This window comes from Myotis yumanensis, unplaced genomic scaffold (genome assembly GCF_028538775.1).
Source record: "Myotis yumanensis isolate MYYU_CA2020_CCGP unplaced genomic scaffold, mMyoYum1.0.hap1 SCAF_14, whole genome shotgun sequence".
In the NCBI taxonomy this organism is placed as follows: domain Eukaryota; kingdom Metazoa; phylum Chordata; class Mammalia; order Chiroptera; family Vespertilionidae; genus Myotis; species Myotis yumanensis.
Genome location: NW_027223765.1, coordinates 516064 through 542915, shown reverse-complemented (window position 1 = coordinate 542915; position 26852 = coordinate 516064). Strand labels below are relative to the sequence as shown.

Below are 26852 nucleotides of genomic sequence, written 5' to 3'. Positions count from 1 at the left end.
CTGAGCCGGCCGCGGACAGCAGTGTGGCCACTGCCTTTGACAGCTCCCGCTTGAGTGGTGGGCACCCCTGAGGACGCTGGTGGTGTCGCCAGGCCACGCACACGCTTTGCAGTGGAGTCCAAAGCGGGCGTGTCAGTGCGTGTGCGTGTGTGTTCGAGCACCAAGAGTGCACATGGGCCTCAGGAACAAAATTATAAACGATCTTCATGTTTATAGCAGCCTTACTGAATTTTTACTGTATAGTAATGAACATATGTAATATCACAGTAGTATGTGTGTATAACTTATATACATATGTGCTGCCAAAGCGAACACTATAATTTGTATGTAAATATGCATATATTGGTGATGTACTCAAATTGTTGTTGTGGATTCATAATCCAAAACCTTCAGAAACCACTGTTTATTTGCTCCTTAGCATTTTCTAGATGCATAAACACATTATTGAAGGCCTTATGCTAACCACTTGTTCTGAATTGGAAGTCTAGTGAGATTCAGTGCAATTCCACATAATCAGAGAGAATAGTATTTCATATTAACTGCCAGTTATAAATTATTTTAAAATCGCAGTCATGCGTGTGAGTGAGGATCTGATTTCCCAGTAGTTACGTTGCACACACAGCCCCAGCTCTTCAGTTTGAAGCTACAGTGACTGATAAAGCCCTTTGCAGGTTAGACTTTGGTTGAACTTCTTCTGTTTTAAACATGTTAGTTTCAGTTAGAAGCCAGCGAGACTGAAGCAATCAGTTCACAGAGATGTGGCAGTTGTAATCGTCATATTTGTGCTATTCTCCAACTCCAGGGTATTTTTTAATCATCTAAATATTTTGAAATTAAAATACAGTGATTTCTTATCACTTTTTACAAACTAGATTTGATCTTCAGTTCATTCCACTTTAGTGTTTAGTACGTTATCTCAAAATGAGCAGTTACAGAATTCTACCTGCTTTAAAAAATGACTAGAGGCACGCACTCAGGGGGTCCCTCAGCCTGGCCCGCACCCTCTGGCAGTCCGAGAGCCCTCGGGGGATGTCCGGCTGATGGCTTAGGCCTGCTACCCACGGTGAGCGGGCCTGCCAGCCCTGAACCCGGTGACCACTAGGGGGCAGCTCCTGCATTGAGCATCTGCTCCTTGGTGGTCAGTGCGTGTCATAGTGACTGGTTGTTCTGCTGTTCGGTTGGTTTGCATATTAGCCTTTTATTATATAGGATAGAGGCCCGATGCACAAAATTCATGCAAGGGGCTGCCCCCCCCCCACCCCCCCGTGGTGGCGGCCGCCTCTGCCTCGGCCCTCGCAGCCTTGGCTTTGTCCGGAAGGACGTCCAGTCTAATTAGCATATTGCACTTTTATTATTATAGATGCTTATTGCCCTAAGGTTTGCTCAATGGTTAGAGTATGCGTGCGCATGCCCACACACACACACACACACACACACACTCTGTCTGTGATCCTTGTGCAGCCACTAGTGGGTTTCTCAGGCTTCTTTTTTCTTTAATCAATAAAAATGTGTTTTTATTGATTTCAGGGGGTGGGGGGTGGAGAGAGGAACATCAATGATGAGAGAGAATCGTGGATTGGCTGACTCCTGCATGCCCCACACGGGGGATTGAGCCTGCAACCCGGGCCTGTGCTCTGACTGGGAATCGAACCGTGACCTCCTGGTTCCTATGTTGACACTGGGCCACGCCGGCCGGCACAGGCTTCTTTCTTGGTTATTCCTTGCTCTCTCTCTTTCTCACGGTATCATACTGTTCTGTATCCATTTTCTGTGTCACTGTGTGATCTTTTCATGTAAAAAACTATTCTACAACTTTTTTGGTTTCTTAAAACAAAGCCTCGTTTGTTTCTGTTTTCCAGTAGCTTCCTCCTGTGAGCAGCCTGCCCCCTCCGCCCCCCCAGCTGGCTGCACCTCCCGAGTGAGTGCTCCTCAGAGGGCCTCCAGCCGCAGCGTCTCCTCCCGCAGCGCCCACGCCCTGCCCTGCCCACGGCGGCCCACCCGGCCCGTCTCCCCTCTCCCAGCTCACGTCTGTACGCATCTCTGCGGGGTGATTAGGTTCCTTCTTTCGGGCCTGAGTCCCGGTCGGGTTCGACATCCGTTCACATATGTCACCCCAGTGACAGTGACTATGGCAAACGTCAAGACCCGCCTTAGCAGACAACAGGGAGCCGGTGCATCACGTTCTCGCCGGGGGGATAACCTTCAATTCTTCCCTCCCAACAGCCACCCCGTGTTCAACTGAGAGAGGACCCCCGGGGGCTGTGCGGGACGTGCACCTGTTCCCGGCAGCCTGAGGGCCTCTCTTCCCAGTTAACTTCTCACTGAACTCTGCACGACCCCATCGGCTCGCACTGGGATCTACATAGAAAGTCCCTGAGAGGATCCGGGAGGCCAATAGAAATGTCCTTCAGGGCCAGTGCCTGCTGAGCCGCGGCTCTGATTTTGTATTAAGTACAGGAGTGGGCAAGAGTAGGCTTACAGTCGCCGGTGTGGGGAAAGGTCAGGTTCCCATGGTTACAATAGCTCATTAGCTCCCAGGAACGCCACACGCCGCTGTAGGCCTGCCTTCGCGACACCAACTCTGTATCCTTCACACAGTGACGCCCGCGTCCCTCCCCCAGCCCCTGGCAAGCACCGTGCTGCGGCTCCTACGGTTCTGCCCGAGGACGTCCTGTGAGTGAGTCCCGGCATCGGTCTTGTGTTGGCTCCTCGCACTCATGACATCCTCATGGCTCCGCGTGCTGATTACTCCTCACCTGCTCATGGGCAGGGAGCTGCTTCTACCCTTTGGCTGCTGTGAGCACGGGGACCGCGTGTTCGCTCAGGTCCCCGTGTGCAGTTCTCCCGGGCGTGCACACAAGTGGACCCGCTGGCCGGGCGGTGATTCCATGGTTAACTCTCTGAGGAAGCGCCATCCTGTTTCCAGCGTTCGCACCACTTCACATTCTCACCAGCAGCGTGCAGAGTCCCAGTTTCTTCACGTTCTTGCCAACACTTGTTACTTCCTGTGTGTGTGTGTGTGTGTGTGTGTGTGCGCGCGCGCTAGTAGCCATCCTAATGGTGTGAGCATCTATCTCGGTGTAGTTCTGACTTTCATCCTCCTCGTATGTGATCTGGAGCGTATTTCCATGTGTGTATCCGACGTTGTATCTCTTCTCTGGAGAAATTTCTATTCAAGTCCTGTGTCCATTTAGAGTTGGGTTGGTTTCCTGTTCGCTGTGGACTCGGGAGCTCTGCTCCTTGTGCACACCCTCCAGGGACTGGCTGTGAGGTGTCCTCGCGCTGTGGCTGCCTTGGGCTCTGTTGACAGTACCTTCGGATGCACACAGCTTGAAGCTTCTGTGAAGCCAGCTGTTTATTTTCCGTCTGTGTTGCCTGGCCTTTGGCCCGGCCAGGAAATCGTTGCCAAATCAGCTGTCGTGAATCTTTGCTCGTTGTTTTCTTCTGGGAGTCATAGTTTCAGGTCTGGCATTTGGGTCTTGGAGTCTCGAGTGTTCGTTCTCACTAAATTTTGTAAGGGTGCAAATTCTTCCTTTTTCCTTCAAAATTTTTTATATGTGTACACACACAAAAACACACATATGTGTGTGTGTATATATATATATTTAAACATATTTTTATTGATTTCAGAGAGGAAGGGAGAGGGAGAGAGATAGAAACATCAATAATGAGAGAGAAGCATGGATTGGCTGCCTCCTGCACACCCCCCACTGGGGATCAAGCCTGCAACCCAGGCATGTATTCTGACCGGGAATCGAACCTGGGACTCTTCAGTCCACAGGCTGATGCTCTGTCCACTGAGCCAAACCGGCTAGGGCTATATTAGTGTGTGTGTGTGTGTGTGTGTGTGTGTGTATGTGTATGTGTGTGTGTATGTATATATATATATATTGATTTCAGAGAGGAAGGGGGAGAGCGAGAGAAACATCAATGATGACAGAATCATTGATCAGCTGCCTCCTGCACTGGGGACCAAGCCTGCAACCTGGGCATGTGCCCTGGCTGGGAATTGAACTGGTGACCTGTTGGTGTATAGAATGACCCTCAATCTACTGAGCCACACAGGCCCGGCTATTAAAAGCTATTGAACCCTAGCTGGTTTGGCTCAGTGGATAGAGCGTTGGGAGGGGTTCCAGGTTCGATTCCGGTCAAGGGCATGTACCTCAATTGCAGGCTCCTCCCTGGCTTGGGCCCGGGTCAGGCCCGTGCAGGTGGCAACCAATTGATGTGTTTCTCTCACATCGATGTTACTCTCTGTCTTTCTCCCTCTCTAAAAATCATTGGAAAAATATCCTTGGGTGAGGACTAGCAAAAAAAAAATTTTAAAAAGCTTTTGAGTGAGTAATAAAATAGAGACTCCTCACACCTCCACTTTGTGCGGACTGTCGGAACCCTGGCGCTCGCCGGCGGACCACTCCTGTAGGAAGCCAAGCGAGAGGCCTCCGTCCCGTGTGGCCGGGAGGTGTCCGTGTGGTGGGCACCGGGGGCTGGTTCTGGCCGTGCTTCCGTCTCACCTGCTGGCACGAGGCTCAGGGCACCTCCCCTGGGCCAAAGGGCTTGTCTTGTGAAACCTGGGTTGCCCGTGGGCGCCTGGTGGTGGCCAGCTTTAAGTCAGATCCTTGGCACACGCTGGTAGCCGTGGTCAGTTCAGGCCCCTGGCCAGTCATCCCTGCCCAGGTCAAGAGGGAAGAAGCGTCGGCAGCTGGCGTAGCGGGTCACTCTCTAGTGTCTGTTGACGCCCGCGGGCGTGGGGTGCGCGATGGCCTCCCCACAGGTCACGGATTTGGCTTCCCTTCCACCGGGGCGTTGCCGTGCCAACACGTACTCTGTCCCTCCTCTCGAGCGTGTGTGCTCCGAGACCGGCTGTCATTCCTGAACCAAATCTCTGTCTTTTCAGTCCACTTGGCGGTTCCTCCAGCTCACTTGGATAATTCTGATGCTTAGAGAAGCAGATTCCATCCTGGTCACTGGTCCCCTTTGCAGAAAAAACCTCCTTTTCCCCAAATGACTCGTTTGCGCCCAAGGGCTCGGTCGGCTCAGAGAACAGACCTGCCGTGACTCGGCACCAACCGAGCCCTGGGTGCTCCAGGGAGCAGAGGCCTTCAGCTGTGACTTCTCCCGGGAGGGACCCGGCCGTGAGGGAGCCGAGAGGGCTGGGATGCACGCAGGGCGGGGTGGGCACACGCAGGGTGGGATGGGCACACTCAGGGCGGGATGGGCACACGCAGGGCGGGGTGGGTACACGCAGGGCGGGGTGGGCACACTCAGGGCGGGGTGGGCACACGCAGAGCGGGGTGGGCACACAGGGCGGGGTGGGCACACACAGGGCGGGGTGGGCACACACAGAGCGGGGTGGGCACACACAGGGCGGGGTGGGCACACGCAGGGCGGGGTGGGCCACAGGGCGGGTGGGCACACGCAGAGCGGGGTGGGCACACGCAGGGCGGGGTGGGCACACGCAAGGCGGGGTGGGCACACGCAGGGCGGGGTGGGCACACAGGGCGGGGTGGGCACACGCAGGGCGGGGTGGGCACACGCAGGGCGGGGTGGGCGCACAGGGCGGGGTGGGCACACGCAGGGCGGGGTGGGCACACACAGAGAGCGGGGTGGGCACACGCAGGGCGGGGTGGGCACACGCAGGGCGGGGTGGGCACGCAGGGCGGGGTGGGCACACACAGAGAGCGGGGTGGGCACACGCAGGGCGGGGTGGGCACGCAGGGCGGGGTGGGCACACGCAGGGCGGGGTGGGCACACACAGAGAGCGGGGTGGGCACACGCAGGGCGGGGTGGGCACGCAGGGCGGGGTGGGCACACGCAGGGCGGGGTGGGCACACAGGGCGGGGTGGGCACGCACACAGAGCGGGGTGGGCACGCAGGGCGGGGTGGGCACACGCAGGGCGGGGTGGGCACACGCAGGGCCGGGTGGGCACACAGGGCGGGGTGGGCACACGCAGGGCGGGGTGGGCACGCACACAGGGCGGGGTGGGCACGCAGGGCGGGGTGGGCGCGCAGGGCGGGGTGGGCACACGCAGGGCGGGGTGGGCACACGCAGGGCCGGGTGGGCACACAGGGCGGGGTGGGCACACGCAGGGCGGGGTTGGCACGCACACAGGGCGGGGTGGGCACGCAGGGCGGGGTGGGCGCGCAGGGCGGGGTGGGCGCACGCAGGGCGGGGTGGGCACACAGGGCGGGGTGGGCACGCAGGGCGGGGTGGGCACACGCAGGGCGGGGTGGGCGCGCAGGGCGGGGTGGGCACGCAGGGCGGGGTGGGCACGCAGGGCGGGGTGGGCACACGCAGGGCGGAGTGGGCACGCAGGGCGGGGTGGGCACACAGGGCGGGGTGGGCACACGCAGGGCGGGGTGGAGGGACACAGGCTCAGAGCTTGTGCTGCTTGCACAGGAACCTTGTTGTTGTTTTAATTTTCCCTGTCGGTGCAGTAACACACTCACGTGGCACGGAGCTCAGCAGGCCCCGCAGCGTGCAGGCAGGAAGGCCCCTCCCTCCCGCCCCAGCCACAGATCCCCAGGTCCTCTCCCCAGGGCGGCCGCGTTCCCGGTTCTCGGGTGTCGGGTCAGGGTGTGCATGGCACAGACACACACAGAGCTCCTTTCTTTGCACGCAGGTGGCGCCCTGTGTCCCTTGCTGTTGGTCTCCGATTGTCATAGTTCGGTATCAACACGTGAGACTTTCTCGTTGTCGCTCACAATACCCCATTGTCAGGAGGTGCCTCATGTCCTTCAGCCAGAGCTCCTGGTGGCCGTGAAGGTGTGTCGTGCTGGTGCAGGGAACACGGGGCCCGGCGCACTCTGCTCCCTCACCGGGGGCAGGAGCACTAGTCGGGGGGTATATGCTTTGGCCTTTAAAAATTTTTTTTAATCCTCACCTGAGGATATTTTCCTATTGATTGAAGAGAGAGTGGAAGAGAGAGGGAAAGACAGAGAAACATCCATGTGAGAGATACACATCGATTGGTTGCCTCCTGCAGGTGCCCCGACCAGGGCCCGGGCCAGGGAGGAGCCTGCAACCCAGGTACGTGCCCTTGACTGGAATTGAACCCGGGACCCTCTGGTCCACAGGCTGATGGTCTATCCACTGAGCCACACCGGCCATGGCTGTTTGGCCATCCTGATGGCTCTTGCCAGATGCACCTCCATGGAGGGCTTGCCCACGCCGCTCACCGCGGGCAGTGCCACTGTCCACCCCCACCAGGTCTGTGCTACTGCGTGTGATCTCTGCCAGTTCGATAAGGGAAACCATTTCTCTCTACTTCCCCCCAGAACTTCTTGGTTCACATTATAGGGAAGTTACAGAGCAGCAGGCACACGCCCAGCGCAGGTTGGTTGCTGTGTCTCCGGCTGCCTGGCGGCTGGAGGCCGTTTCCGTTTCCCTCTGTGGAGGAGCGGACTGCCCTCGGCCGTTCCCGTCAGGCTTCGGCTTTTAATGGGTTTTGTCGACATTGTTTCTGGAGAAGCTTTGTGCTCCCCTGGCGCGAGGTTCGCTTGGGCTGAGAAGGATGTAAACACGTGGTTGGAGTCTGTGTCTCATATGCAAACACACGCAGGGTCATGCGGCGCCTGCAGTGGGACCTGCTCTGAGAAATGCATCCTTAGGCGATGGCGTCGCTGCACGTGTCAGCGTGACGGGCACAGGCCTGGAGGGCACGGCCTGTCCTGGCTGCAGACCTGCGTGTGCCACGGCCGAGTCCTGTCGGCAGCCGTCTCCAGTGCACGTGTTTGTGCGTCTGAGCGTGTCTGAGCCCAGACAAGACAGTGCAAATGTGATTCAGGAATGAGTGGGTTCGCCTGGACGCGGCGCCCACCGCGAGGGGCTTGCGGGACTGGGAGCTGCTCTGGTGCGTGTGTGTGTGTGCGCGAGGGAGTGAATGTCAAGGCCTGGACATGCTGGACCCGTCCGCAGACTGTAACGCTGCCCACAGCTCGGCCCCGCCTCTGCCGGCAGTCGGGGACGGCACACGGACGCTGTCCCTGTGCTCCATGGGCGGGTGGGGGGGGGCTGGGACACTGAGACGGGCTGCCTCGGTGTGGACGCCACAGTCCTGGCTGCCGGAGGGGGTGGCCGTGGCGCCTGCTCCCTGGGCAGGGGTCAGACGGGCTTTGCGGTCCTCAGAGCAGAGGCGTGGACGCGGAGGTGCAGACCCGGGGCTCAGCCGTCCGCCCCAGCGGAGCTCCGTGTCCTGAAGCTGAGGGAGCCTCGCGCGCAGCACGCAGTGTGCCTCACTCTTAACCCGTACGGCTACTCTGTGCCTTTTGATTCAAGAATTGGATGTATTTAGATTTAAAGTCATTGTTGGTCGTTAAGGCCTTAGTCCTGCCATCTCGCGCTCTGGCTGTCTTGTAAGTTTCCTTTTTGCTGTCTTTATGAATTGATAACTTTCAGTCAATTGAATGTTTTGATTCCTTTCTCTTTATCTCTTGTGTAGCTGCTGTATTTTTTCTGTTGTGGTTACCATGAGTTACACAGAACATCTATAGTTCAACAATCTATTTTAAGTTAAGACCTTAATTTTACAAAAAGTCTCTGTTTTTTATCACCCATAGATGTCAAAATTTACATTTTAAAAATATGTTTTTACTGATTTTATTTTTTAAATAGATTTTTATTGATTTCAGAGAGGAAGGGAGAGGGAGAGGGAGAAGAAACATCAGTGATGAGAGGGAATCATGGACCGGCTGCCTCCTGCACGCCCCACACTGGGATGGAGCCCACAACCAGGCATGTGCCCCGACTGGAATCAAACCCCAAACGCTTCAGTCTGCAGAGCCACGCCAGATAGGGCACAACTTACATGTTTTTATATTGTGTCTCCATTAACAGATTATTGTAGCCATAGTGATCGTCAACACTCTTGTCCTTTAACTTTTACATGAAAGTGGTTAGCACCCCACCACGTAATGCCGGGTAGCGCTGTGTCGGCCACCAGGCCCTCACGCGAGGCTGGTCTCGGAGGTCACGATGGGTTATGAGCAAACGGTTTGTCATGTTGTAGGTAAAGGCCCGGCCTCGCCGCGAGGTTGGGTTTGCTGCCAGCTGTGGGCGGTTTCACAGACCAGGCTCAGCTTGCTGTTCACCTGTGCAGGGGCCGGGAGTTGTGAGGGAGTGAGGGAGGGCTGGGCACGTGTGTGTGTGTGTGTGTCCGTGTCCGTGTGTCCGTCCCTCCTTCCTTCCCTCCCCGTCCCTTTCATTATTTCTCAGGTTTTAGCTCTCTGGGTCTCTTTTGATCTCTGCTCTCTCGCTCTCCCTCCTTCCCTCCTCCTGATCTCCCGCTGACAGCGCCTCCCTCCTCAGCCCTCCCCTTGCTCCCCAGTGTACACACACACACTCACACTCACACTCACACTCACACTTTGTCTTCTATACCATGTATTTACTGTACCTTTTCTTTGTTTGGGTAGGTTTACATCCACAAATACTTGGCGTTGTGTTGCAATCACCTCCAGCGTTCAGCCCGATAACCTGCCGTGCAGGTTTGCAGGAGCAGCTGGGCTGTACAGAGCAGCGGCCTGGTGTGCCCTGGGCGGCCTCGCTTGTGTGAGTGCATCCGGTGTGGACGCAGTGACGCAACCCCGTTGCTAAGCGATGCATGACTTGACGATGTCCTCACCTTGACGGGCGTCTACATTTTCACGTCGTCCTTCCCTTGGAGCTCGAAGGCTCCTCCCAGGTTCCCCTCGGGCAGGTCGCGTGCGGAGGAGCAGGGCTGCTGAGGCCTGTGCTTGGAGGGTTTTCTTCTCTTGCTCTGAGAAGTGAGGGTGAACAGTCTTGAAACAGATGGAAAATTAGACGTAAACTTAACATTAGAAATTTCATGACGAAAACGAAATAGAATTCGTTGAGTGGAGTCAGCGCAGAAGGGAGAGGAGAGAAGAGTTGTTTAACTTGGAGATGGAGCAACAGAACGGCCCCGTCTGGCCCGCGGGGATGGCGGTTAACGAGAGAAAACGACCAGCACAGGCCTCTCCCGTGAAGTCCCCGAGGCGGAGAGGGGCGCAGGCGTGCGTGAGGGGCTGTGGGGAGGGGGAGGGAGCCTGTGTGCAGGCAGCCATTTCTGAAGACTAGGAAGATGGGTTGGACCCTGAGGGCAGAGACGGCTCGTCTGCGAGGCTGGAAAAGCTTCTCGGGTGCCGCTCCCCATCTTCAGGGAGAGGGAGAGGGAGAGGCTCCAGTGGTGAGAGCATCACAGACGGCTGCCTCCGGCGCGGCCCCCACTGGGGAGCGAGCCTGCACCCCGGGCCTGTGCCCCGACCGACCGACCGACCGACCAACCGGGAATCAAACCTCGACCTCCCAGTTCATAGGTCGTGGCTCAGCCATGGGCCTCGGGGACCCTCTTGCGGGTCTGTCTCCACAGGGTCTCTTCTGAGTGTGTGTTTCCCTGTTGGGGACAGAAGGGGGTCGGGCACAGGAGCAGACGCTCCGAGTCCCGCGTCCGCCAGGTGGGGAGCAGTGGCTGCGGGTCCTGCCTGAGACTGTCCTGCGGGTGAGCCTGTGCCCAGCTCTGCTCCCGCCCTGGCCCTGGCGTGCTGCACTGACCCTGAGAAGGTGGCCGGAGAGGACGTGGAAGTGCGTGTGCGCGGAGGCTGTGCCTGCAGGGAGGGAGGGAGGGCTGCCTGCGGCCACTCGCTCTGCGTCTCCTGGCCCTGACACTGCTGAGGCGTCGGCTCTTTGGCCCGAATTTGCCTCCGGAGCCTCCGGAGCCAGGACACGTGTCTGAGCAGGTTCCTGCGCACCGACCGCAGCCGGGACCCAGGACGGAGCAGCGGGTTTCACGCTGAACTCGGGTGGGGAGCGCCGTGAGGAAGGGGTTCTGGGTCCCACGGACCCCGGGTCCCCCGAGTTTCCTGCTCAGATTGGTCAGTTTAAGGGTGTCCGCTCGGCGGCAGCAGATCTGGGCTTTGGCTCCCACGCGAAGGAGGGTTTGCTGGGACACGGGGTGCGGCACGGGGTGTGGCACGGCTGGAAGAAGCGGGGAGCTCGTCCTCAGAAGGGACCGGCGCCCGAGCCCCCACCCTCCTCCGGGGAGGGACCCCTGGGGGCGAATGAGGCCCTGTCCAGGTCCCCTCCTTCCTGCACAGAAGTCAGACCCCGGGGGGAGGCCCCGGCCTGCGGGCAGCGCGGCCTGAGTCCCTCCAGGCCAGGCCCCGAGAGGCGGGTCCCCTGCCCCACGGCTGCTCCTCACAGGGGGGCGTGGGGCTGTTGGCTGGAGGGGGCCGTCAGGCGGCTGTGGGTGCTTTCCCGGGGGGCTGACCCCTCCGGACATGCTTGACCCGTGAGTCCCTGCCGGTGGGACCAGCCCTGCCCGAAGGTTTCCCCAAAGGTGCTCTCGTCTGACCTGCGCACAGAGAGGGCGGCGGGAGGCGATGGCCTCACCCGCGAGCTTCCCTGGTCCCCGCGGGGCCACGCCCGGGGGAGTGCCTGTTAGACGCCCCAAGGCTCCCCCTCCCCCTTGCTCACTGCTTCCCCTCCCCCCAGGGCAGATGGTGGCCGCCAGCCCCGGGGAGCGCCTGCCGGCTGACCCCTGCGCACGTCCGGGATGGCAGCGAGGTGACCTGTGCTGAGGATGACCCTGACTGACAGGCTGCGTGAGAAGATCTCGCGGGCCTTCTACAACCATGGGCTGCTCTGCGCCTCCTACCCCATCCCCATCACCCTCTTCACGGGGCTCTGCACCCTCGCCTGCTGGTACGTGCCCAGGGCCGGGGGCGGGCGGTGGGGGGCAGGAGGGCCCGGTGCCCGGTGTCAGCCCTCAGCCCGCACGTCCCGGGAACCCACTCCGAGGTCGTGCTAGGCACGTGAGCGACCGCCAGCTCACCGAGAGGCCTGGCTCAGGTTCCCTCTCACAGCGACGGTCTCTCTGGTGCCGGGTTAACAGCAGGGCCTCCAGTCTGCGAGGCGAAGTCCTTTCGTGGTGGTGATGGGGGGGCTGGCCCTCACCACGCGTGTTTTCCCGTGACTTTTAGAGAGAGTGGGGGGGGAGGGGGAGAGAGAGAGAGAGACACATCGATGGCTGCCTCCCTCACACCCCCGACTGGGGCCTGGCGATCGAGCCTGCAACTGAGGTGCATGGCATTCGACTGGAATCGAACCCAGGACCCTTCCGCCCGCAGCCGACGCTCTATCCACTGAGCCACACTGGCCGGGCGCACCATCCGTATGATCAGCTCCTCGGGCGCCCCCTGGCAGACCTGCTCACCCAGGACCGCGGGGAGAGCGTGGCTGCCCCCCCAGGCCGGGGATGGGGACGTGGTGAGAGGAGAGGCCCTGAGACACGGCCGCAGGGAAGGAGCCGCCCCTGGCAGCCCGGTGTGTCTGACACGCGTGGTGCTGGCGGTGCCCTCACTGCTCCAGCTGAGGAGGCAGGTTCTTCCCGGGTGGACGGGGACGCGCGTCCTCCCTGGGAGGGTCCTGCTGGCGCTCGCGCATCCGTGGCCGGTGTCCTCCGGCCTCGGCAGCCGGGGCCGTGGTCCTGGCAGGGGTCCTGGCAGCTCCCACGGCACCAGAGAGTGGAGGCCCAGGCTGGTCCCGCCCACACAGCCCGTGAGCAGGGGAGCCGTGCCGGTCCAGCCTCGGGCCCTGGCCCGCCCTCGGCAGCGCCGACTCCCGGCAGCTCAGCGCAGGGCGCAGACGTGTACACTGTTCATTGCGTGTTGGCGGGAAGGCCTGGGAGAGGCCCCAGGAGTCGCCTCTAACAAGTCCCCGGGGGCCTGGGGGCCACACGCTGTGCCTTCCTCGAGGACCTCGGACGGTCTGCCCGGCTCCATTTGAGCGTTTTCTCTGGACTCTGTTGCGGGAGCGGCCGTTGGCTGGGCCTCGGGGACAGTGGCTCGGCTGCCTGTGGTTGGCGTGGGGTCCGGCCCCCTCTGAGCCCCGTTCCTCTGTGGCCTTCCCGCCTCTGCACGGGGTGAGAGGTAATGCGTGGTGGCCGAGGGCCTGAACGGGACTTGAGCGCGTGTCTGTGGGCAGTTGAAGGTGAAGGAGGGGTGCTGTGACCCTTCCCCAAAGGCCGCTCTGGCCGCTGAGGGAGGGGCTTCCCCTGTGCAGTCGCCATCTGGGCTGGGTGTCGCCGGCCGGCGCGTGCGGCAGCTGCTGATTCAAAGGGGGAGGGCCCGGTCCAGGCTTTGGGACGGGACTTCCTGTGGCAGGTGATGCACACGGAGCCTGGACGGCGAGTGACCTGGGAGCTGGGCCGAGCGCAGAGCGCGTCCCACACCTGGTGGGGAGAGCGCGGCTCCGGGCGGGTGGGGGGACCGTGGGCGTCGCGCCCTTTGCGAGGCCCATGGGCTTTTCCTGACATTTCACCCCCAAGGGCGGACTCCTGGACTCACAGGGTCCGCCCGTCCCAGACCTGGACAGGCCTTCGGTTTAGTCTGTTTTGTACGGAAAGTGAACGAGAACACAAAGAGCTTGACGTAAAAGGACGGAAACCGTAACCAAGAGGAGCTGGAGGCGCAGCCTCCCTGACGACCTTAGGGGGGCTCCGTGCACACAGGCCGCTGTGTGTCCTGTGAAATGAGCTTAGGAATTCCCATCTGCACCCGCCGGCGGGGCTCAGGGGTTGAGCATCGACCTATGAACCAGGAGGTCACGGTTCGATTCCTGGTCAGGGCACCTGCAGGGTTTCAGGCTCGATCCCCAGTGTGGGACGTGCAGGAGGCAGCCGATCCAGGATGCTCTCTCATCACTGATGTTCCTCTCTCTCTCTCTCTCTCTCTCTCTCTCTCTTTCTCTCTCTCCCTTTTCCTTCTTCTCTGAAACCAATAAAAATATATATTTTTTAAAATAAATAGAAATAAGAATTCCTGCCTGGGTGGCTCCCTGTCCGCGGGGGCTCCGCGCCCGTCCTCAGCGCAGACTCGCTCCGTCGTGTCCTAACTCCCTCTCCTCCTGCCCCTCCAGCTACCCGCTGCTGAAGCTCCCCCTGCCGGGGACGGGCCCCGTGGAGTTCACCACCCCCGTGAAGGACTACTCGCCCCCGCCCGTGGCCCCGGACCCCACGCCAGGAGAGCCGAGCGAGCGGCCCGAGTGGGTAGGTGCTGGTGCCGACTGGCCGGGGCCGGGCCGGGGCCGGGGTGAGAGGCGAGTGACAGGAAGACCAGTCTTGCTGACCTTGGAGGCGGCGGGGCGTGCAGCCAGGGGACGGGGCGGGGAGGGGGCGGGGGAGGAGAACTGGAGGAGCTGCAGCTCACAGGCTCGTGGCCGACACCTTGCTGGGGTCCTGTGTTTGGTCCTCACAGTGTCCGGGGCTGGAGATTCTGTCTTGTTTCCGCAGTGAGTCAGGGCCCAGCCTGGCGCGTGTGGAGACCGAGTCCCAGGCCCCAGCGGGGGCGGAGCCAGAGGTGGAGCCCAGGAGGGTCCCGAGCCTGCCCGGCCGGGACACGGGGACACGGGGACACGGGCCAGGCCTGTGCCCAGACGAGCCGAGTCCTGGCTCCTTGAGCCGTGGGTCAGGGTGAGGGTCTGTGCCCAGAGCTCTAGGTCGCTCTGGGTAAATGTGAGGAAGGATTGTGTTCTAGAAAAAACGAAAACAAAAGAAGCCTTCGGGCTCGGGCACTGGCCTGGCTCCCCCAGACCAGGTCAGCCGAAACCTGAGCCTCCTGCGAGCCCTGCCTAGGAGGCCGGAGCCGGATGTGGGCTTTCCCAGGGGCCTGGGTGACCTGCCTCACGCGTCAGCCGGGCCTGGGACGCCTGAGCCTTGGCTTCTTATCTGCGGCCTCGGCTCAGGGTCTGGCAGTCAGGGCGGCCAAGGCTGCCGCGGGGCTGAGGGAGCCTCCCCCCCGCCCCCCCCCCCCCCCCCCCCCCCCCCGCCCTGGTGCTTGGCGCAGGCCCCGCGTCCTGGCCTTGCGTCCTGGGCAGCTCCCCATGCGCCCACCTCACAGAGTGGGGGCTCCAGGGGGTGGAGGAGACAGGTTATTTTTTCTTCCAATTTTTAAAATTGTGCATCTTTTTTTTTTTTTTAAATATATTTTTATTGATTTTTTACAGAGAGGAAGGGAGAGAGAGAGAGAGTTAGAAACATTGATGAGAGAGAAACATTGATCAGCTGCCTCCTGCACACCTCCTACTGGGGATGTGCCCACAACTCAGGTACATGCCCTTGACCAGAATCGAACCCGGGACCTTTCAGTCCGCAGGCCGACGCTCTATCCACTGAGCCAAACCGGTTTTGGCAAAAATTGTGCATCTTAACACATTCCGTACCGCTAAGGAGTTTTCTCGTGTTTCGCGCCATCTGTTAAGAACCGCTCATGAGTGTTCTCGTTTTTCACGCCCGTGGAAAAAGGAGCTGATCTAGATACTTATGTAAATTTTGTTTGGTCCCTCTTCATAGAGGAAAATGTTTTACGCAGGACCATACGTTAAAAAAGTACTAGGAACTTTAATTGTTTAATTGTTTTTGTAAATAAAAATGTGATAGTTATTGAAAAACAACACCTAAAGTGCATTATGATGATTTAAATAACGTGCAGTTTGCCCAGAAACGTGCAGTCCCTGGCGTATGTCTTAGAGATTTCTATGCGGTACGCAATGTGTTAAAAATAAATGTAGCGTCTTAACCATCTTTACGCGTCCAGTTCAGTGGCATTAAACACATTCCCGCTGCGGTGTGCCCAGCACCGCCGCCCGCGTGGCTCCCTTCCTCTCATAAAACAGAAACTGTCCCTAAACAGGGCGCCGTCTCCCCCCCAGCCCTGCCGCCACCTTCTCTCTGTCTTGGCGAAAAGGGCGCTCGGAGCCTCATGTGGGGATCAGACATGCTGCCCCCCCGCGGACGCCCACGTTTAAACAATAGGTTTCTGTCAGTTCAGAGAGGAAGGGAGAGGGAGAGATAGAAACATCCATGATGAGAGAGTCATGGGTCGCTGCCTCCTGCCCGCCCCCCACTGGGGAACGAGCCCGCAACCTGGCATGTGTCCTGACTGGGAATCGAACCCTGACCTCCTGGTTCATAGGTCAACGCTCAGCCACTGAGCCCCGCCGGCCGGGCCTGGACGCCTTTGTTTCTGCTCAGCCCGAGGTGGACCGGCGGCGCCTCTGGCGCACTGACCTCTGGCGCCCGTCTCTCCGCAGTACGTGGGCGCCCCGGTGGCATACGTCCAGCAGATCTTGGTCAAGTCCTCGGTGTCGCCCTGGCACAAGGACCTCCTGGCCGTGGACGTGTTCCGCTCCCCTCTGTCCCGGGCCTTCCAGCTGGTGGAGGAGATCCGGAACCACGTGCTGAGAGACAGGTACCCCGGGCGCCCACCCAGCCCCGCTGTGGGGAGGTGGGCATGTCCTCGGTGCCACCACAGAGCCAGCAGCTCTGCAAGGCCCGCACCCGCGCTCCTGTGGCTGCGCCTGAGCTTGGGCCTGGGGGTCAGGTAGAGGGGGTGGCCCCTGGCCCACCCGCGAGGAGCTGCCTGAGGGCCGGTGACGCGTCTGAAGCCGCAGGTGTTGGCAGCAGGGGCTCTGGCGGCCCTGGGTGCACGGAGCCCGCTCTTCCCCTCGCCCCTCTGCCCGCTGGGTGGGCCAGGCGTCTTGGTGGGCGGGGCTGCGCACGCCCGGCCAGCCTGTCAGGTGATCAGCCTTTGGGCTCCACACGCTTGGAAGGTCCGACCCCCATGTGGCTGTCGACCTGGAGGAGCCTTTCCTGGCTGCCTGACCTCGGGCTCAGACACCGGCCTCTGGGGACTGGATGGCGCGGGGGCCGCCAGGCGTGGGCCTGCCCGTGTCGGCACACGTGCCTCCCTTCCCTGCCAGCTCTGGGGCCAGGAGCCTGGAGGAGGTGTGCCTGCAGGTGACCGACCTGCTGCCAGGCCTCAGGAAGCTCCGGAACCTGCTCCCCGAGCACGGCTGCCTGCTGCTGTCCCCGGCCAACTTCTGGCAGAATGACCGCGAGCACTTCCACGCCGACCCCGACATCATCGCGACCATCCACCAGCACGAGCCCAAGACCCTGCAGACCTCAGCCACGCTCAAAGGTGCCTCGGGCGTCGCCACCCAGCCCTGCGATGGGTGCTCGGCAGGTCAGGGGCCGCCCTCGTGCCAGGTGGAGGTGGGGAGGCCTTGGTCAGCGCCTGCTGGTTTCTCCCTGCAGATCTGCTGTTTGGGGTCCCCGGGAAGTACAGCGGGGTGAGCCTGTTCGCGAGGAAGAGGATGGCCACCTACACCATCACCCTGGTCTTCCGGCGCTACCACGCCAAGTGAGCCGTGGGCTCCTCGGGCTGCGGGCGCCACGAAGCTGGGGTGCCTGTTCCAGGCGGTGTCCAGGCGCCCCTGACGTGCAGGACCCGGCTGCCTGTGGAGTTTATCCCTCAGGCTGCGGGTCCGTCTGCTTGCAGTGGGGGGTCCAGAGTAAGGGGCTAAGGCCGGGCTGGCAAGCCCGGTGTCCTGGTGCCCCCAGCAGTCTCTCTGGAGCGTAGGGCCGGCCCCCCAGCTGCTCACCCCCGGGCCCCCTGGGGCTTGGCGTCCTCCAGCAGCGCTGCAGCGGCCCCAGAGGCCAGGACATGGAGCTCCTCCGGCTACCTCTCCGGGGCCTGGGCGTGGGCCTGGGCGTGGGCCTGGGCACTGGGTGGGCCAAGGGCTGGTACCGACTCGAGGAGGGAAGCTTTGCTGGGCCCCTCGCAGGGGTTGTCCTTGTCCCCTGGACCGTGAGGGACATCCCCCCCCGCCCCGTGCCAGGTTCCTGAGCAGCCTGCGGGCCCGCCTGATGCTCCTGCACCCCAGCCCCAACTGCAGCCTGCGGGCCGAGAGCCTGGTGCACGTGCACTTCAAGGAGGAGATCGGCGTCGCTGAGCTCATCCCGCTCGTGACCACCTACATCATCCTGTTCGCCTACATCTACTTCTCCACGCGTAGGTCCTGCCTTGTGGGGCTTGTCCCCGGCCTCTCGGGGGCCCAGGGCTCTGCGGGCTCCTCAGCAAAAGGCCCTGTGTCCCTGGGGTGGGGTGTTCGTGCTGTCCTTTCCTTTGGTGAAACCTGTCACAGTCGGGACACTCCTAGCAGCTCCTCCAGGGCTGTGGGAGCGTCGGGAACGTGCCCCTGACGTGCCCTCTGCCCTCCAGGCAAGATCGACATGGTCAAGTCCAAGTGGGGGCTGGCTCTGGCCGCTGTGGTCACGGTGCTCAGCTCGCTGCTCATGTCTGTGGGGCTCTGCACACTCTTCGGCCTGACGCCCACCCTCAACGGCGGGTAGGTCCCCAGCAGGCTCCCCTGGCCACAGGGGGGTCCTTGGGCGAGACCATGCCCCTCTGGTCGGCCCGGGACTGGGCACGTTGTTGCTTTGACATTTAAGAGGAATATTTTTTCCTCGTTAAGTTACCTGGCTTGTAGTCATATGTAAATAAATGGCGTGTGTGTATATGTACATGCATGTATATGTTGATGCATATGGGATATCTTTTATATGTATAAAAGCCCAAGTGACCTTCCGACCGGTAGCTATGGCGCACACTGACCACCAGGGGGCAGACGCTCAACACACAGTCATGGAAACATGGAACAGACTGATGAATCTCAGAGGGGAGGGGGGAGGGGGGAGGGCAGAAGAGATTAACCAAAGATCTTATATGCATACTAGAGGCCCAGTGCATGGATTCGTGCACCGGTGGGTCCCTTGGCCTGGTCTGCGGGGATCGGGCTGAAACTGGCTCTCCAACATCCCCTGAGGCGTCCCAGATTGTGAGAGGGCGCAGGCCTGGCCGAGGGACCCCACTGGTGCACCGGGCCCCTGGTGTATTTATGTGCCTGTATGTTGGTGCATGGACATGTATGACTATGTCTGCATTGTGTGTGTGCATACGTGTGGGTGTGTTTGTACACTTACGTGCATACTTGCGCATACTGCTCCTGCATGGCGTGAGCACGGGTGGTCTGAGAGAGAAGCATGCTCTCTTCCTTTTTCCTGTTAGAACATGTAAAGCCTGATACGAAGGGTCTTTCACAGTGAGGTTCTGAAGAGGTGCAAGCACCTCTAAGCTGTCACCTGGCCCTTTCCCTGCCCCTGGGCCGGGCCCCTCCCTGGGTTTGCCCTCAGGCTGCGGCTCCTTGGCCCTGACCCGGCCCCCCCACCCCGACCCGGCTGCAGAAACAGGGCGTCTGTGTTTCCTGTTACTTTCCCTGCTCACAGATCAGCTTCCTCTTGAACCTGCTGGTGCTAACCTCCCGCTTCCCACTGTAGTGTCGGCTGCGCCCGCCGAGCCCCTCCAGGCCCCACAGCAGCAGCCCTGGGCCCTGGAGGCTCCCCTCACGGCCAGGCCTCCCGGCAGCCTCCCCTCCTGCTGGCCTCAGTGGTGTGGCTGGGGTCTCCCCCTTCCTCAGTCCTGGGCCTGGCTGAGGGGTGGGGCCGTGGCCGGGCCTCCGGCCAGCAGGGCCTGGTGCGGAAGGACAGGGAGCGCCCTCCACGGACAGGGAATGCGCGCCCCCTGCCCTGTGCTTCTGGGGGTTGCTCAGCACCCCCACCACAGGCTGCACACCCCACCGCTGCCCTGACGCCGGCCCAGGCCTGTAGAGCTGGCTGCGTGTTGGGGCTCAGCACTCTCCCACCCTCTCCGCCCTCCCTGCCCAGCGAGATCTTCCCCTACCTGGTGGTGGTGATCGGGCTGGAGAACGTGCTGGTGCTGACCAAGTCGGTGGTCTCCACGCCTGTGGACCTGGAGGTGAAGCTGCGCATCGCCCAAGGTACAGGGCGAGGGCGCGGGGGGGGGGGTGGGGAGGGGGGTGTCGGGGCGGTGCTGGCTCTTCCTCCGTGGCCACGGGTCCTGCCGTGGGAGACGGGCCCTGGTTCATGTGTCTGTGAGGACCTGGCCGGACTCTGCCTCTGTGGGTTTGCTCGGCCTTGTCCAGGCTGGACCCTCCTGCCTCCTCCAGGCTCGGGCTCCTCAGTGGCAGGAGCTGGGGTCTGGGTTCTGGGGAAACAGGAGCCCAGGCCCGGAGGCCTCAACGCTTGTGACCCCTCTTCCCAGCCCCACATCTTGGGGGTCAGGGCTGAGGGCTGTTCACCCCGCAAACCTGAGGGTCTGGGGGAGCCGGGCCCTGTGCCAGATGTGGTGCCGCGGAGGTTCGGGAAGTGGCCCCACCCAGAGCCGCTCTGCCCCGTGGCAGGCGGGCATTCACCCCGTGCAGGGGTGGCAGCGCCTGGGCCCGGGCTCCGGCAGCCTGAGGGTGGGCGCTGGGGGAGTGGCTGCCTCCGGAGGCTGGGCCCCTCCCCCGTCTCTACCCTCGAGGACCATGGGTTGCGTGCGGACACGTAGCGGACGGCCGAGCGCCGGCCCACGGCCCTGCTGTCCCCGCAGGCCTGAGCTGTGAGGGCTGGTCCATCATGAAGAACATGGCCACGGAGCTGGGCATCATCCTCATCGGCTACTTCACCCTTGTGCCCGCCATCCAGGTGAGGCCCGGCCGCGCTCCGCCCGCTGTGAGCCAGGCACCGGGCGCCCCAGTGCAGGCAGCTCCCGGGACGGGGAGCCCGGCTGGGCTGTGGGTCGCGCTCCCAGCATGTCTCTGCCTGTGACCTTGTCCTCTCTGTCACTCAGCCGTGGGCAGGCAGGCTCGGGGGGCACCGGCCGGCGGCTGGCTCTGCCAACCCAGCAGACCTGGTCTCGAATGGGTCCCCTCCTTCCTGACCCACGTCGTCGGAGGGCCACCCCCTGTTGCCCAGAGTGGCCCTGCTCCTGGCACAGTGCCCTCGCTCAGCGGTGGGGCGGTGGGCAGGGGTGGGCAGCCCTGCAGAGTCGGAGCCGCCTGCTGCTGACCCTTCGGGGGGAGAGGCAGGAAGGGGGACGCAGCACGTCCGGGTCCTGCCCGGGGTGGGCCGGCTGCACCTGCCGGGCGCAGTGCAGTCCCGGGCATTGGAGCTGACGTGGCCACTGCGAGGGTCTGCCGGATCCCCCTGGGGGGCGTGCTGAGGCCTCACACGAGGGCAGGGAGGACTTAAACCAGGACATCCCCCCCGCCCCCTCCCCCGCCCCCTCCCCCTCCCCCCGGCCCAGTGCAGCTGTGGCGGGGCCTTTCTGAGCCCTGAGAGGGGCCATCCCGGCCTGTGGGCTGGTGGGGCTCTGAGCTCCCAGCTTGGATCCGACTCCGCGAGGTTCATGGAGAAAGACCTGGGTCTCTGCTGCCCCCTGGTGGGCAGGGAGGCGCCTGCACTGCCCCTGCTTGGCCGGGCCCAGACCCGGAAGGACTGCGGCTCCGCTGCCGCCCGGGGCTGTGCAGATGGTGAGGTGCCTGCGGGCTGGGCAGGGACCGCTGGGCCCTGAGGTCACGGGGCCGTTCTGATTCCAGGAGTTCTGTCTCTTTGCCGTGGTGGGCCTGGTGTCCGACTTCTTCCTTCAGATGCTGTTTTTCACCACCGTCCTGTCCATCGACATCCGCAGGATGGAGGTAGGAGTGGGTCCCGCCCTCCTGGGCCCTGGCTGAGCTCCCAGGGTCTCTGGGTGAGGTGTGACCTCGGGGGGCTGCTGCCCGGCAGCTCACGCCACGGGGCAGCTCACATCCAGGGGACAGCTCCCACTGACGACTGTGCCCACAGCTGGCGGACCTGAACAAGCGGCTGCCCCCTGAGGCTTGCCTGCCTCCTGCTAAGCCAGGGGGGCGCCCCGCGCGCTTTGAGCAGCAGCTGGCGGTGCGGCCGGCCACGCCCCACACCGTCACGCTGCAGCCGTCCTCCTTCCGGAACCTGCGGCTCCCCAAGAGGCTGCGCGTCGTCTACTTCCTGGCTCGCACCCGCCTGGCACAGCGGCTCATCATGGTACCTTCCCCGGCCCTGCCCTGCGCTTTGCCTTAGAGTTGGGGAGGGGCCTCCTCTTCCGCCCAAACCCGCTTCCCAGGTGAACAGCTGGTCTCGGGGGCAGCAGCCCTGGGGCGTCGGGCAGGGGTTGTGACCCCGGGCGGGAGCCAGGCCTGCTCCCTGTTAGGGTTCATCGCTGCTGGTCGTGTGTGGGCATCGGGAACGCTGGGCGGGCGGAGCAGATGGGCTTCCTGCCAGCAGGGCCTCCCCAGGGAGTGAGGTGAGGACAGGGCCTGTGGGTGGCCCTGCAGCAGGCCCGGCCTCGTCCCTCTTGCCGCTGACCCTGGGAATGGTCGCAGCTGAGATGGGGGCTGGCCTGCTGCTCGATTTCCAGGCCAGGCCACCCAGCCCTGAGCACGGAGAGGGAACTGGGTCCCCGGGGCAGCTGGCCCAGATGGTGGTGGAGGCTTGGGGGGCAGAGAGGACCTTGGCCGTGTCCTCTCCCCGATGCCTGAGGTCCCTGTGCTGCCGTCTCTGGCAGGAGGGCCAGGCATGTGGGGTGGGGCTGCCCCTTGCGCCCAGAGCCCTGGCTGAGCACCCCGTGCCCCCTGCAGGCGGGCACCGTGGTCTGGATCGGCATCCTGGTGTACACAGACCCGGCTGGACTGCGCATCTACCTCGCCGCCCAGGTGACGGAGCAGAGCCCGCTGGGCGAGGGCGCCCTCACTCCCGTGCCTGTGCCTGGAGGCATGCTGCCCGCCAGCCACCCGGACCCTGCCTTCTCCATCTTCCCACCGGACGCCCCCAAGTTCCCTGAGAACCACACGTTGCCGGGGGAGATGCCCGAGTCCGGGGGTCTGGCCGAGGGCATCCCTGACAGCCCCGCCCCCGAGGTCACCTGGGGGCCCGAGGATGAGGAGCTGTGGAGGAAGCTGTCCTTCCGCCACTGGCCGACGCTCTTCGGCTACTACAACATCACGCTGGCCAAGAGGTGGGTCGGGCTGCGTGCACCCTCCCCGGCGGTGTCAGCCCACCGTCCCCAGAGCATCCCTTGCCCCTCGCGGGGGGGGAACCCCCTGGTTTGAATGCTGTTTCCTGGCTGGCTGCGCGGGCACTGGTGTCTGTGACGAGCAAGGCTGAGGGGCCAGGCCTGGGCTGGGGAGGGGCCTCCTGGCTGAAGCTGTCCCCGGCCCTGTCCAGGTACATCAGCCTGCTGCCCGTCATCCCCGTCACGCTCCGCCTGAACCCCAAGGAGGCCCTGGAGGGGCGGCACCCTCAGGACGGCCGGAGCGCCTGGCCCCCGCTGCAGCCCAGGCCTGGCGGGCTCTGGGAGGCCGGCCCCCAGGGGCCAGGTGTGGCGCAGACCCACGGAGACGTCACCCTGTACAAGTAAGGCCCGAGCGGGACGGCTGCCCGGGACTGGCCTAGGCGCACCTGACCCGCCTCTCCGCAGGGTGGCCGCGCTCGGCCTGGCCGCCGGCATCGTCCTGGTCCTGCTGCTGCTCTGCCTGTACCGTGTGCTCTGCCCGCGCAACTACGGGCAGCAGGGCGGCGGGCCGGGCCGGCGGCGCCGCGGAGACCTGCCCTGTGACGACTACGGCTACGCGCCCCCCGAGACGGAGATCGTGCCCCTGGTGCTGCGTGGGCACCTCATGGTGAGTGCGGTGCCTCGGCCGGCGGCCCCTGCCTCCGTGCCCGTGCCCGTGCCCGTGCCCATGGCCGTGCTGTGCCCACAGGACATCGAGTGTCTGGCCAGTGACGGCATGCTGCTGGTGAGCTGCTGCCTGGCGGGCCACGTGTGCGTGTGGGACGCACAGACCGGGGACTGCCTCACGCGCATCCCTCGCCCCAGGTAGGTGTCTGTCACAGTCAGGCTCCCACCCCTGCTGCCTCGCCGTCCTGTCCTCACCCACCCTCCCGGCCCCACAGGCAGCGCAGGGACAGCGGCGGTGGCGGCGGCAGCAGCGTGTTCGAGGCTCAGGAGAGCTGGGAGCGGCTGTCGGACGGCGGTAAGAGCAGCGCAGAGGAGCCTGGGGACAGCCCTCCGCTGCGGCACTGCCCCCAGGGCCTCGCGCCACCTTCCGTCTTCGGGGACCAGCCTGACCTCACCTGCCTGATCGACACCAACTTCTCTGTGCGGCCGTGGCTCTCAGAGCCCACTCAGCCTGAGCCCCGGCACCGGGCAGGCTGCGGCCGCGCTCGGGACAACCCGGGCTACGATTTCAGCCACCTGGTGCAGCGAGCGTACCAGCAGGAGGGGCTTGCCCCCGTCCACGCACAGACCCTGTGCCCTCCCTCCCCTGGGCCCACGCTGCCCCAGGCCCCTGAGGACGAGGGGGGCTCTCCCCCCGAGAAGGGCACCCCAGCCCTTGCCTGGGCCCCCAGTGCCGAGGGCTCCATCTGGAGCCTGGAGCTGCAGGGCAACCTCATCGTGGTGGGCAGGAGCAGCGGCCGGCTGGAGGTGGGCAGGGGACTGGAGGGGGGAGCAGGGGGCTGGAGGTGGGCAGGGGACCGGAGGGGGGAGCAGGGGGCTGGAGGTGGGCAGGGGACTGCAGGGGGGTGGAGGCGGGCAGGGGGTGCAGGGGCTGGAGGCGGGCAGGGGCTGGAGGCGGGCCGGCCTATGGGCCTCTCCAGCCGCAGCTGCTCATGCCCTGGGCCTGCAGGTGTGGGACGCTGTCGAGGGCTCCCTGCGCTGCAGCTGTGAGCAGGTCTCCTCGGGAATCACCGCCCTCGTCTTCCTGGACAGAAGGTGAGCGCAGGCACCCGCCTCGGGCCCCTGTCGCCACCCGAGCTGTAGCCACAGGAGGCGAGGACCGTTTTCCTTCTTTGCTTCCTGAGGTCCAAGCTCTCTGGCCTCGATGCCGACTTCCTGAGTTTCTTGGCTGCATTTTCAGTTCCAGAAAAATGTGCTTTCAGAAGAGCCTGTTTAAACCTTCCTTTCCCGTTGCTGCTGGCCCGTTCCTCTCCCTCCCAGCAGTCGTGGCGCAGCCGTCCCCTCTGCACTCTCGGGACGGCTCTCAGCCCTGGCAGTGCCTCCTGCTGCTGCCCTGCCTGCCCCAGGCCGGCTCTGCCTTCCAGGGCCTGACCATGTGGCACCATCCACGCCTGAGCTGGAGCAGGAGAGGAGCCACTTGCCTTCAGCTCTGATTTCTGCTGCCACCCCCCCCACCCCCCCCCCCCGGCTTGTGGCACAGGCCCTGGCCCACGTCCTGCCCTCCAGCCGTGGAGGTCTTCCCTGCTGGTTCCTCTGCGTTAGGGAAAGCCCACATGTGCCCACTGCCTCCAGCGCTCCTGGCCGTCCCTCCCAGCCACAAGCAGAGTCTGGAAACACGCGGTGCCGTTTGCTGTGGCGTCAGCTTGGACCCCTGCTCACTGCCAGGCTTTGGGGCCCCTGGGCACAGGTCCCCGCCTGTGCCGGTCCACATGTGCCTGGGATTCTGAAGAAAATCCCGGTTTCTTTGTGGGAAAATAAATGGAGGGGGTGGTGCTTGCGCCTGTGCGACTCCTGTGGCTCCCAGCCGTGCAGGCCCTCCGCGTGCTGGTCTCTGATTTGCACGCTCTTGGGACCGCTCGTGAGGTGGTGCTGCTGCTCCCATTTCACAGATGAAGCACTGAGGCGGGTCATGGAGTTGCCATCTGGGCCTCTCCCGCATCTCTTCCCAGCCCGTCCTTCCCTCCTGGCTCCCAGCGGAGCTGACCTGTCCAGTCTGGTGCTCGGTCCCAAGGCCGGGGGCTCAGGGAGCCACCTGGCGTGCTTTCCTTTCAGGATCGTGGCTGCCCGGCTCAACGGTTCCCTCGACTTCTTCTCCTTGGAAACCCATGCTGCCTTCAGCCCCTTGCAGTTCCGAGGTCAGTGGCTTGGCCTGGGCAGGAGTTGCGTCTGACGTGTGGGTGAGGGGCCACCTGCAAGGGCTGACCCTCCGCTGGCCTGTTCTCTCCAGGGCAGGGCAGCTCTCCCGTGGCCCCTGTGTACAGCAGCAGTGACAGGGTGGCCTGCCGCCTGACCCACACCGTGCCCTGTGCACACCAGAAACCCATCACCGCTCTGAAGGCAGCTGCCGGGCGCCTCGTGACCGGGAGCCAAGACCACACTCTGAGGGTGAGTGCGGGCCCGTCTCAGGCAGTGGCGTGACGTAGCGCAGGGCATGGTGGTTTGGGGTCAGGGAGAGGCCGCAGGTGCCCTCAATGTGCTGTGGGAGGGATTTCCTGGCCAAAGTGTAATTTGGAAAAACCGACACCGGCACCTGATGCCCATCCCCCCAGGTGTTCCGTCTGGAGGACTCGTGCTGCCTCTTCACACTGCAGGGCCACTCAGGGGCCATCACAGCTGTGTACATAGACCAGGTGAGGACGCGGGCGGGTGCTGGGAAGCGGCGTGGGCCACCGCCGGGGCCTGGGGCCCCCCTGGTGGACACCCAGCTCCCGGCTCGCTCCCCTAGACCATGGTGCTGGCCAGCGGAGGACAGGACGGGGCCATCTGCCTGTGGGACGTGCTGACCGGCAGTCGGGTCAGCCACATGTTCGCCCACCGTGGGGACGTCACCTCCCTCACCTGCACCACCTCCTGTGTCATCAGCAGCGGCCTGGACGACCTCATCTGCATCTGGGACCGCAGCACAGGCATCAAGATCTACTCCATCCAGCAGGTGGGCGGGGCCCGCGGGCTCTCGGGGTTCAGGGAGGGACTCCAGACACTGAGCCTGTCCTGTCCTTGCCTCTAGGACCTGGGCTGTGGGGCCAGCCTGGGGGTCATCTCAGACAACCTCCTGGTGACCGGTGGCCAGGGCTGCGTCTCCTTCTGGGACTTAAACTATGGGGACCTGCTGCAGACCGTCTACCTGGGTAAGAACAGCGAGGCCCAGCCCGCCCGGCAGATCCTGGTGCTGGAGAACGCTGCCGTCGTCTGCAACTTCGGCAGCGAGCTCAGCCTGGTGTACGTGCCCTCCGTGCTGGAGAAGCTGGACTGAGGGCGGGCGGGGGCTGAGGGCGCCGTGGAGCCGATGCCCTGGACCGAGTCGGGGTGTAACGCGTCTGGCTGTCCTGCCTCAGGACGGGAACATTAAACTTTGTACAAAACCACACCCGCTGGGGCCTTGTGAGCAGTTGCGCTTTGTCCACGAGTCCCTCTCC

At 63.0% G+C, this 26852-nt stretch overlaps 1 protein-coding gene across 2 annotated transcripts in view; it reads left to right on the top strand.

Annotated features, from left to right (window-relative positions):
* Nucleotides 1-26803, top strand: part of SCAP (SREBF chaperone) — a 28668-nt gene extending 1865 nt beyond the window's left edge. The window contains exons 1-23 of one of the 2 annotated variants that reach the window (XM_070391139.1): nt 9416-9550; nt 11492-11701; nt 13916-14045; nt 16088-16245; nt 16757-16977; nt 17094-17199; nt 17678-17850; nt 18061-18187; nt 19563-19675; nt 20290-20384; nt 21278-21376; nt 21525-21743; nt 22337-22713; nt 22923-23111; nt 23176-23377; nt 23459-23574; nt 23652-24183; nt 24386-24471; nt 25489-25571; nt 25664-25821; nt 25986-26066; nt 26162-26368; nt 26444-26803. In XM_070391139.1, the coding sequence (XP_070247240.1) occupies nt 11580-11701; nt 13916-14045; nt 16088-16245; nt 16757-16977; nt 17094-17199; nt 17678-17850; nt 18061-18187; nt 19563-19675; nt 20290-20384; nt 21278-21376; nt 21525-21743; nt 22337-22713; nt 22923-23111; nt 23176-23377; nt 23459-23574; nt 23652-24183; nt 24386-24471; nt 25489-25571; nt 25664-25821; nt 25986-26066; nt 26162-26368; nt 26444-26689 (3840 nt within the window). In that variant the 5' untranslated portion in view covers nt 9416-9550; nt 11492-11579 and the 3' untranslated portion in view covers nt 26690-26803. Of the gene's footprint in view, nt 1-9415; nt 9551-11491; nt 11702-13915; nt 14046-16087; nt 16246-16756; nt 16978-17093; nt 17200-17677; nt 17851-18060; nt 18188-19562; nt 19676-20289; nt 20385-21277; nt 21377-21524; nt 21744-22336; nt 22714-22922; nt 23112-23175; nt 23378-23458; nt 23575-23651; nt 24184-24385; nt 24472-25488; nt 25572-25663; nt 25822-25985; nt 26067-26161; nt 26369-26443 lie in introns of those variants that run through there. The other variant, XM_070391138.1, reaches the window with a different exon arrangement.
* The last annotated feature ends 49 nt before the right edge of the window (nt 26804-26852 follow it).